The sequence below is a fragment of the Podarcis bocagei genome (genome assembly GCF_964188305.1).
Source record: "Podarcis bocagei genome assembly, chromosome: 5".
NCBI classification, from domain to species: domain Eukaryota; kingdom Metazoa; phylum Chordata; class Lepidosauria; order Squamata; family Lacertidae; genus Podarcis; species Podarcis bocagei.
The window spans coordinates 84,610,009-84,621,399 of NC_138129.1; the positions used below are offsets into that span (position 1 = coordinate 84,610,009).

The 11,391-nt window shown below is 45.2% G+C and overlaps 1 protein-coding gene across 1 annotated transcript; it reads right to left on the reverse strand.

Annotated features, from left to right (window-relative positions):
• Nucleotides 1–1,074: 1,074 nt before the first annotated feature.
• LOC308587105 (uncharacterized protein C1orf53) lies at nt 1,075–8,153 on the reverse strand. The gene is made up of 3 exons (XM_081194533.1): nt 7,803–8,153; nt 4,299–4,400; nt 1,075–1,351 (listed from the first exon to the last, which is right to left on the reverse strand). Exons 1-3 carry the CDS (start codon nt 8,043–8,045, stop codon nt 1,280–1,282), a joined length of 417 nt encoding a protein of 138 aa, XP_081050659.1. The 5' UTR covers nt 8,046–8,153; the 3' UTR covers nt 1,075–1,279.
• Between the last annotated feature and the right edge of the window lie 3,238 nt (nt 8,154–11,391).

The following is an 11,391-nucleotide window of genomic DNA, read 5'->3' on the forward strand; positions in this document are numbered from 1 at the left end:
ACAACTGGACCTAATGGTCAACGGTCCCTTTAGCTTTACCTTTAACATGTGTGAATGTCATGTCCAGTGTGTGTATGTTTAGCCTCTGCCTGCAGGTGGTAGGTGGCCCCAGGACCCAGGGAATTTGCCCCACAAGGAGCAAAATAGTTCCCTGCCCATGCATGTGCAAATGAGCAGGCAGTGATCCAACTTGACAGGCAGAACTTTCCTATCACCTCAGACAATATGCTTTTTAGTAGAGTTCATACATTCAGTGGCCAGCTAGGAATGGGTGGGTCACCTAGACATGCTCTCTCTTTCTCTCTTGGAAGATGCAAGATCTGCTGATGACTTTCATATGGGAGTAGGCACCACCTCTTTCTCACCTTGATGCCGATTTTTACCAACTGCGTCACATCCAGCTGCCGTTCATCAAGTGTAGAATAATCTGGTGTAACAAAATCAGGTGATACATACATGCAGGGGAGCTGGTCTATTAGTGCAAGCGCAGTGTCTCACCAAGCTCTGCCTCCACCTGCTTACTACTTTACTTACAACCAGTCTATGGGGTGACACTGACTGTCAGCTCCTCCTCCTAGTCTCAGTCCCCTCCTCTTAACACAGCAGGGAGAAGAATGAGAACAAAACCAGAATGACTCTGCCTATCATTGGCTCTGGCGCCCCCTGCTGTTGGCCTCCCCCCTGCTTCTGCCCTACGAGTCCTAATGGGCACCAGCTTCCATCGCTTACACATCCGAACAAGCCTGCAGTTGCTTAAGAATATCTTGTTGAGCTTGCAGCCAAACAAACACACATCTGCAGAGCAAATATAGTTAGATCATTCAGGACAAAGATGCTAATCCAATGATTGTGTTATGGATCAGTTTGGAGACTTTCTTTCAGCCTTGTGCTAGAAGAGAACCTGTCTTATAAAGTCGCCTTTAAATGTTTCTCGAAGAGTAGCTCAGCACCACCAAGCGAAACAAAGCTAGCCTGAGCGTGGCTGGTTTCTCCTCTCCAGCCTGATAACTCTGGAAGGCAAAGCAACCATCTCTTCCCAGCCAGCCACTTATAACACCAGAGAAAGGGAAAGCCTTGTCAATGGCTCAGCGCCACTGGAGCACACATGGGGTTTTTATTTTATTGCAACTGGAAAATATTCAGGATGCAGAACAGCAGAGGTCAAAGGAACGGCATTATGCAAAATATGGAAGCTGTAGGGGGCAGAAAAGAAGGAAGAAATGGGAGTGATGGCTGACTCCCCCTCCCCTTCATGGTATGATGCAAAAAGCTTCGATCGTCAAGCGTAGAAAAAGGAATTGAACCGCTTCTTTTTGGAAGGATCTTTAACATTCATCTGACCATATGGACACTGGAGAAAGAGAGAGAGAGATGGAATAAGTCATTCTTGATGAGGCCTCAACATTGCCCGTGCTTAAAGACAAAATTAATGATGTCCTATAAATCATTTGTGGCCTCGGGACTTGAAAAGAGAGCGAGCAAGAGGAGGAGGAGGAATTGAGCCATGCACCCCCCTTTTCCTTGCCCTCTCCCCAAACAAATGGTCCTAATTATTGTCCAAGAAACCTCCTTGCTAGATATGTCCCTACTCATTATACGGTATCTGAGTCAACCGCTCCTCTCCCCACTCTACGTGCAATCCTGTATATTCACCAAAGTGGAAGAAAAGAGATCTCATTGAAGTCAAGAGATCTCACTTCCTGAAACCTCACATAAGATGGGGAGACGGGAATAGATTTCTCTAGTCACAAAACACAAATTGAAAGCCAGAATCTTTTGTAGCCAGATCCGACTTGAAATTTGGCAATACATCCAACTGTGTTCAATGAGGCTTACTCCCAGGGAAGCGTGCACAGGACGGCAGCACTAAAACTCACAATTCAAGAGTGTTTTGGAGAGCAACGTGAAGAGGGTGACACAAGTCCTATACACTATAGATGCAGCGAGGTATTTAATCACTTTCAGATGACTAAATAAGACTGGAAGAAGGCTGCTTGTGAAGAGTCAGGGAGGCTGGAGGTGTTTACTTTCTTCTGAACAGTTAATAATAATAATAATAATAATAATAATAACAACAATAATATTGTTATACCTCACCCTTCTTCTTATGAGAGTCCAGGGTTGCTAACAATAAAATTACAGCACTAAAACAAAATTAAAACTGCAATACAAAATATCATATAAACAATCAGTGTTAAATTATGGTAGATGCACTGAACTGGTTTTTTTGTCAATGAACTGTGCACTATAATTGCTCAGGCCAATGTTGGTTGCTTTGCAGTACTGATCTGTGGTTGGACAGGATGCCAGTTGCTTTTTATTTCTCTGCAACCCGCCAGGTGTAGAGTTGCAATGCTTAGAGGGTTCATCAGTCACATTAATTCATTGCAACCCTTTTCAGGGATTAAAAAGATGTTTCTGGTGAATTATGCAAGTGGCTAAATGGTGAAAGTTAAAATATTTTGTAGACAAGTTCTTAAACCTGGGGTGGGAAACCTGTGACTCTGCAGATGTTGGACCCCAACTTCTATCTAGCCAATCGTCAGGATTCAAGTTGGCCATCCCTGACTTAAACAAACCTCAGATGGTCTGCATCATTTTATAACATAGATTTCTCCTTTCCTCACGCAGAAGAGAATGCCTCTTCCACAATGGGGCCTATCACAACTCTTCCATGTATACTCTGCTAGAAGGCATGCTTTTTTCTGCAGAAATATTGATTTATTAATATGTAAGCTTAACTGATTAATTATTAGCAGTAACCTATAGAACAGCCCATCTGCCATCTCTCAAATTATGGAAGGGGAAAATTTGGAATAAGATGGTGATGAATAAAATGGGAGGGAAGAAGTAACTCAGAAGACACATTTCAAAGGAATTGGACACTATTTATCCAATATTGGAACAGATATAGAACTGAGAAGCGAGCGTCAATGGACATTTTGACAATGTGCTAAAATTGATTAGTTGACATTGAAGCTGTAAGATGCGATTCCCCCCTCCTTTTCACTCAATATGGTCTTTTTCAATATGATTTTTTTAATATGAAGAAAATAAATGTATATCAAATCATTTATTTTAAAATAAATAACTCATATGGAGGTAATTAAGATTTCCTTAACGAGATGACAGCCCAGTGTGGATAAATGAATGGATTTAAATGTTTTAATATTTTTAATGATGTATTTTATTGTTTGAACTCTGTTCAAGAGGACTTGTGTTGACTGCGCAGGCAACAAAAAAATAATTTATGAAAAACCGGTGGGCTGGGGATTGTGAAATTTGGGTGCAGGGAGAGTGGAGCCATTGACTTATGACATCCCATAAGCTACTCTGTTGTTACCCCTCCTTACCAGAACAACATTTCTGGGTAAGAGTCTGGAAGCAGCTCTTGACATTTGCTATAATGAAATTCACATGGAAAAGTTAAAGCAGTAATAAACAGTTTGAGAAGTACCGTTGGGATGATAAATGCACCCCTGAAAATGTTTTACATATCCCAGTGCTGAATGTTTTGCTTGGGGTGGGGCCTATTGATTTTAGTGGGCATTACACCCAAGTGGTGGGTTCAAGGTCATGGGGAGGGATTCAAACCAAATTATTATGATCTGTTACTGTCAAATGTGGAAGCAATAAACTTGCTAGTGTGTTAAGGATTTTTTTTAAAAGAATGGCTGAAATTGACGGTACTTAGTAAGGTATTCAAGGCAGTTGCTGGCACTTAAACTGATTAGATCTCCTATTTTATTTGTCTTCTGTAAAAAAACATTTTTTAACAGCAACTCCAAAACCAAGGTCATAAAGATCAGAGGCTATACAAAGAGCACGGCTACATCTTAAATCTACAGTATGCCCGATCGGTTCACCATAGCTATTTCTGTTCACCCAAGCACATCTCTCCAGAAGCATCTGTAGGAATTTGGAGGTCGTCTTCAAGGTTAGCTCTGTTTGCAAACCTAATCACTGGCTGCCTAGAACGTGTTCAGGTTTGTTTCTTGACACCAGCAGAAACAGATAAAACACGCTTCTTAGCCACACTGGAAGTTAATTCCACCAAATTAACTGAGTGAACATGTGCAGGATCATATATACAAACAATGTGTACATTTTTTGAGGGGACAAAAACAACTGCAACTTCTTTCTGTCTCTGGAAATTCAACTGCCTTCCCCAGAGAGGCTTTCATAGGTATCCTTTTAAGAGAACAGGTGTGTCATTTACCACTTAAATTCATTTTAAAACTGACTGATTTGTTGATGGAGAGCCTTCCTCATGCGAGGCAACAAGGCTTAATACTCACATGTCTGCAGGAAGTACCACAGCAGTGTCCTCTCTGCAAATGGGCCACTTTGGTGAACACTAGGTAGCCAGTGACTGGATCTATGTAGTTATGCTTCCCAGCCTATTTAAAACACACAGAGAGAACAGCAGACATTACTTCTTGTTCCCGTGATTAAAGGCAAAGGATAAAGGGACCCATGAGCATTAGGTCCAGTCGTGGCCAACTCTGGGGTTACGGCGCTCATCTCGCTTTATTGGCCGAGGGAGCCGGCGTACAGCTTCCAGGTCATGTGGCCAGCATGACTAAGCCACTTCTGGCAAACCAGAGCAGCGCACGGAAACGCCGTTTACCTTCCCGCTGGAGCGGTACCTATTTATCTACTTGCACTTTGACATGCTTTTGAACTGCTAGGTTGGCAGGAGCAGGGACCGAGCAACGGGAGCTCACCCCGTCATGGGGATTCGAACCGCCAACCTTCTGATCGGCAAGTCCTAGGTTTTGTGGTTTAACCCACAGCGCCACCCGCGTCCCTTGTTCCTGTGATTACCACTTGACAAATGCACATGGAACACCCATTGCTATTGGAGTAGGGGTTGTGGGGAAAACCAAGCAAGCCAGGAGAACAATGGGATGCCGCCTTTAGTGCAGTCAAATGGTTCTTTGTTTATTTATGACACACTTCACCCTATCCATTCTTCCAGCTTTATTCTTTTTCTGAGTCTGCATGGCCAACCCGACAGCCAACTTTTAGGGCGCTTCCAGTCACCATTTTGCGGTGGGGTTCCAGTCACATACAGGCAAATTCAGGTTGTGCAATTATAGCTGAATGGGGAGGTCTTGTGTTAACAAACTTTCTTCTGCCAAAAGTTCAGACTTTTTGTGATAAGGAGAGCGATGGTGAAACGCACTGGCATCTATTCTCCCTGCAAACAAACCAGGATGAGCAGTGGCGTAGCGTGGGTTGTCAGCACCCGGGGCAAGGCAAGTAATTTGCGCCCCCTAACCCTAACCCCCAGATGTTGTGCCCGGTGCGGCCGGCACCCCCTGCACCCCCCATGCTACGCCACTGAGGGTGAGTGCTCAATAGGTAGGTTGTCTGGAAGAGCCCTATAAAACAATAGCAGGTACAGCTCATGGCATCGCTCCAGAGACTCCCAGTATACTCCAAGATAGTGATGGAGAGGAGGAGGGATGTGAGGAGCAGAAGAGACAAGGAAACGTTGCAGTGTGTGCCTGAGCGAGTTTGTGTAGAGCCAGGGCATTCCGCTTCACTTTTGGAAGATGGCTTCGCACATGTGTGTAAGACGGTTGGCAACATTCATCTGCCCTCTCCAAAATTCTGAAATCCCTTCGTTTCACTATGATTTGCATACAGCAGTGTTTTAGTGTAAGATGGGATAATAAAAAGGAATCTCTCTTGGAGTAGCTAACTGTCTTGAGCCAGCCCAGCACATTTGCCTGCTTTTCAAAGCATTTCAGATTGGTAAAAGGAAAGCCAGCTACTGTAATTTTTGTCCAAGTGGCAGGCACCTTTCTAGCTTGGACACAGCATTGCCAATTGTAAATGGATGCGAAGGAATTTGTGCCTCGGAAGAGAGGTGTAAAGCAAAGTCACAGCTCTCTGGGCTCAGAGAATAGGAATGTTCTGCAGATGAGTTGTTTTCCAGTTGTGGGGAACTCTGGGGTACCCCAGTGAGAAGGTCTGTGGTGGTAGACAAACCTGCTGCAGTTTGTGCACCATTTTTATTTTATTTTTACTCTGCAATATGCAAACACAGGGAAGTGCTGGGTGTATTTCAGGCAGTGATGGTGAAGAATGAGCTCAGAATGTGAATTTCCCCAGCTCATGGTGCCTGCACATATTCCAAGGATCCTTGCCCTAAAAGTATTCCTCTGTTCATAACTGAGACTATAGTCATTTGTTATGTAACCCAAATTTTGCACCCAAAGCTGAATGGTGTGACCTGCATAAATTATGCAGATCAAGTATATTTATGCATGGTTGTTTATTTTGCATGATTTATTCTGCCTCTGCTCATTGTGAAGAGAGGTATGGAATGATTACAGGCTCACCCATCCATGGCCCTCCAAACCTTAGTTAGTCACATTTCTGGCTTCTGCAACTACACACATGCTAGTGTTATCTTCTGTCATAACCGTAAGTTCTAGAATCTTGTGTTAAAGAAATAAATAAAGCAGAGTTCCTTTTCAACAAGCCAAATTCTGCAACCATTACAAATCCCTGCCACCCACCACCCATCCCTGTTAAAAACATACAGGTTTCCTTGGTGAATCAGACCCAGGGCTAACCAGCCTAGCATTCTGTTTCAGCCAGGTGTCTCAGCACTTGCAAGCAGGGTGCAAAAAGCAACAGGCCTGGTATACTGCCTCTCTCCAGGCAGGTCCTATTTATCTATAATAGCTACGAACAACAGTGTTTGTGGGTGAAAATAAGAGGGCGTGTGCTTACAATTATATACCTCAGATATGCAGATTACACAACATTGATGGCAGAAAGTGAGGAGGAATTAAAGAACCTTTAAATGAGGGTGAAAGAGGAGAGCGCAAAATATGGTTTGAAGCTCAACATCAAAAAAACGAAGATCATAGCCACTGGTCCCATCACCTCCTGGCAAACAGAAGGGGAAGAAATGGAGGCAGTGAGAGATTTTACTTTCTTGGGCTCCATCACTGCAGATGGTGACAGCAGCCACGAAATTAAAAGACGCCTGCTTCTTGGGAGAAAAGCAATGACAAACCTAGACAGCATCTTAAAAAGCAGAGACATCACCTTGCCAACAAAGGTCCATAAAGTTAAAGCTATGGTTTTCCCAGTAGTGATGTATGGAAGTGAGAGCTGGACCATAAAGAAGCCTGATCGCCGAAGAATTGATTCTTTTGAATTATGGTGCTGGAGGAGACTCTTGAGAGTCCCATGGACTGCAAGAAGATCAAACCTACCCATTCTGAAGGAAATCAGCCCTGAGTGCTCACTGGAAGGACAGATCGTGAAGCTGAGGCTCCAATACTTTGGCCACCTCATGAGAAGAGAAGACTCCCTGGAAAAGACCCTGATGTTGGGAAAGATGGAGGGCACAAGGAGGAGGGGACGACAGAGGACGAGATGGTTGGATAGTGTTCTCAAAGCTACCAGCATGAGTTTGACTAAACTGCGGGAGGCAGTGGAAGACAGAAGTGCCTGGCGTGTTCTGGTCCATGGGGTCATGAAGAGTCGGGCACGACTAAACAACAAAAGTGCTTACAATTACAGTACTGGCCAAACAATAGCTAAAGTCACAAAACACGCAGCAAGAGCAAAGCGTGGCAATCTGGGCTTGCTAAACGGAAGCCCTTGCCAGTTCCGAAGCGTCCCTGGCGCAGAAAAAGACCACACCTTTGCTAATAGAAAAATACGACTCTCAAGTCTGACACTTGCCCCGGTTTGCAGAGCAGTAGCCGCAGCAAAAACCCGGAGCGCCAAGGCGGCTGCGCCAAGGCGAGGCAAAAGCGAAGCGGACTCACCGCGCATGCCTCCTCGTGGAGAGCCACCACCCTCTTCTCCGCTTCGGTTAACCCTTCCCTGCCCTCGCAGGTGCCCGCTTCCCCGGAGCGCTGGGCCGCGGAGCAGCCGCTGCCGTTGGAGAGACCTCCTTCCCCGTCCTCTTGGCCGTGGCTCAGCGGCCTCCTGCCCCGCTGCCTCGGGGGCTTGCAGGGGATCGCCCTGCTGCTGGTGGTGCAGCAGCGCGCAAACGACGTGGCCGCCATGAGCGGGACGGATCCAGCCCAGGTTCCCCCCTTGGGCAGGAGCCGCGGCCACTTCCTTGCCCAAGAAGCCGCGTCGGGCTCCACCCACCCACCCCTCTCTCTCTCTCTCTCTCTCTCTCTCTCTCTGGGTCGCTTTAGGAAACGCTCCGGGAGCCACCCAGGATCGGGGCCCTTTCCTTTAACGCAGTGGTGCGGCAGGAGAGGGTGGCAAGTGTGGCGGGAAGATTCAAGGACAATCAAAGGAGCATTTAAACATTCCGGTGTAGTGTAGTATAGCATGAAAATGTTTTTTTATTTTATTTGCAGAATATGGCTAGGTGTCTTTTCAATAAGAGAGCAAGGGCACTAAGTGATTGGGTTTGCACACATACTTACGGTACATACGTATGTAAGAGGCTCATTTGTAATTATATTTTGGGGGAGATTTTTAGCAAAGATGCTTTGTTTTACACCTTCTGGATGTCCCGTGAGCATATTATAAAGTAGTTGTGTTCTACGTTATAAATCCAGCCCTGCTAGTCGTTTATTTTTTGTTTCCAATGTACTTCTCATTAATAAATTGGTATGGGGCGAGCAAATTTTTATTCTAAAAGGCCCAGCAAAAAAATGTGTGAGAACCACTGCCTTTATGCTCATAGATTTGTAGGGTTGAAAGGGATTCCAAGGGTCATTTAGCCTAACCCTGAGATTCCTGTATTGCAGGTGGTTGGAGTAGATGGCCCTTGTGGTTAGGGCAGCCGTACGTCTGGGATTTCCAGGATTCATCCGTCGGAAATGGTGTCCGGGCGGAATTTCTGAAGATCGGTATAAGTGTCCTGGAGAACCTGGGCGTATGGCAACCCATGTCGGAAGTGGGTGGTGGGTTTTTTGAGGGGCGGTTTGAATTTCCTTAAAAATAGCTGAACCACTTTGGCCCCCAAAAAACAATATGGGAACCCTACTTGTGGTATCTTCCATCTCTATGATTCTGTGTTGTTTTAAAATTTATACATTTGTAAGCTTTTACAAGCAGTATCCATACGAAATAATACCATCCATTATCAAATAATAAAAGTGCACCTAGCTGGATTACATGTCTTGATAGGCTTGCAAAAAGAAGCAGTAGCTTTTTAACGAGCATATGAAACAGTACAATGAGGGTGCTTGCCTAATATGAATCAGCAGGGAGTAAATTCCCACCGTGACACACACATGCAGCACGAACAGAGCTGGAGGCACACCTTAAACACTCCCAACTGAAAAGCCAAAGTCCTCTGCTCCCACTTCGGATCTCTAGTGACATAAGATGTCCACAGAGCCCACAGCTTTGCTCCCTGCACCTGTCCATAGTCTGCCTCAAGCTGCAAGCTTTGCACGCAGGAACATTGTCCCTCCCTCTGGCCCAGAGGGAAGGACTGGGAGATCTGGATGAGTCATCTCCAGCCATCACCTAGCCTTCTTGTTCCCATGGCAACACATCACAGGGCTATTAACACTCTTTTGTCAAGTCCAGGTATTGCCACATGGAGAACTATACTCAGAAAGCTAATAGGAAACCTCCCCACCCACATATATATATATATGTGCATATAGTTTACATACACACACATACAAACACATATATCATACATCCATACATACCTGCAATAAGCTGTGGAAACAGCGGAATGCCCTCTCCACAGTTGTAGCTTTCCTCAGATGCCAAAGACACACCTCTTTGCCCAGCCACTCTCTTAATGGCAATTCCTTTCAAGCCGATTTTAATATGGTATTTTTCCATTGTTGTAACCTGCCCTGGGACCACATGGTGAAGGACAGGTAACAAATCTTAACAACAACAACACCACCACATAAATATATACACACACATTTGGAACCTACCTTTAAAACACATTCTTTCCCCTCAAAGAATTCTGGGCAGTATAGTTTTTATGCCTCACAGAGTTACACTTCCATTAATGAACTACAGTGCCCAGAATTCTGGGGGGGGGGGGGATGTGCTTCAGAAGATACAGTGGTACCTTGGTTCTTGAACTTAATGCGTTCTGGGAGTCCGTTCGACTCCCAAAACCATTCGAAAACCAAGGTGCGGCTTCCGATTGACTGCAGGAGCTTCCTGCACTCAAGCGGAAACCACATCAGACGATCAGCTTCTGAAAAACATTCGCAAACCGGAACACTTCCTTCCGGGTTTGCGGCATTCGGGAGCTGATTTATTTGGGAGCCAAACCGTTTGAGTACCAAGGTACCATTGTATAGTGGGGACACAGCCTAAAGTCATCCACCCAGAGCGGTCGTGTCTATTGGCAACAGGTCTCCGTAGATTCAGGATCTTTCCCAGCAGCTTCTACCCCCTGATACTTAACTGAAGTTGCCTCCGGGGGGGGGGGGGGACTTGCATGCAACATATATTTTTCCAAGGAAAATAGGGACATCCTATTCCTTAATAAGCTTGCTACTTATACCTTGCCCGTCTCACTGGGCTGCCACAACAGCTCTAACCATACATAAAAACATAATAAACATTAAACACTTTTAAACTCCCCTACACAGATGTCTTCTAAAGGTTGTATAGTTTCGCTCTATAAGACGCACCAGACCATAAGACGCACCTAGTTTTTGGAGGAGGAAAACAAGAAAAAAAATATTCTGAATCTCAGAGGCCAGAACAGCAAGAGGGATTGCTGTGCAGTGAAAGCAGCAATCCCTCTTGCTGTTCTGGCTTCTGGGATAGCTGCGCAGCCTGCATTCGCTCCATAAGACGCACACACATTTCCCCTTACTTTTTAGGAGGGAAAAAGTGAGTCTTACAGAGCAAAAAAACCACGGTATTTCCTTGGCCCTGGGGGTCAGATAGCTCCACCCCCTCCAACATTTCTCCAATAAAATAGGAAAAAGGCATTCCGGGATCAAATCAGAAACTGAGATGACTTCTGTAAATCTGGGACTTTCCCTGGAAAATAGGGACACTTGGAGGGTTTGATATAGTCATGTCTTCCACCATTAAATTGTAGCCCATTCCTCTTAATATGGGACATGCGGGCGCTGTGGTCTAAACCACAGAGCCTAGGGGTTGCACGACAGGGTGAGCTCCTGTTGCTCTGTCCCAGCTCCTGTCAACCTAGCAGTTCAAAAGCATGTCAAAGTGCATGTAGTTAAATAGGTACTGCTCTGGTAGGAAGGTAAATGGCGTTTCCGTGCACTGCTCTGGTTTCGCCAGAAGCGGCTTAGTCATGCTGGCCACATGACATGTTTTTGTTTGCTTGTTAAAAGCTGCTGCCTAGCTGTTTTTTCTGTAAAATGAAAATTGACAATGGGTGCGTAATGCCTGGGCTAGCCAGATAAGAGTTGCAATCATTTAGGGAAG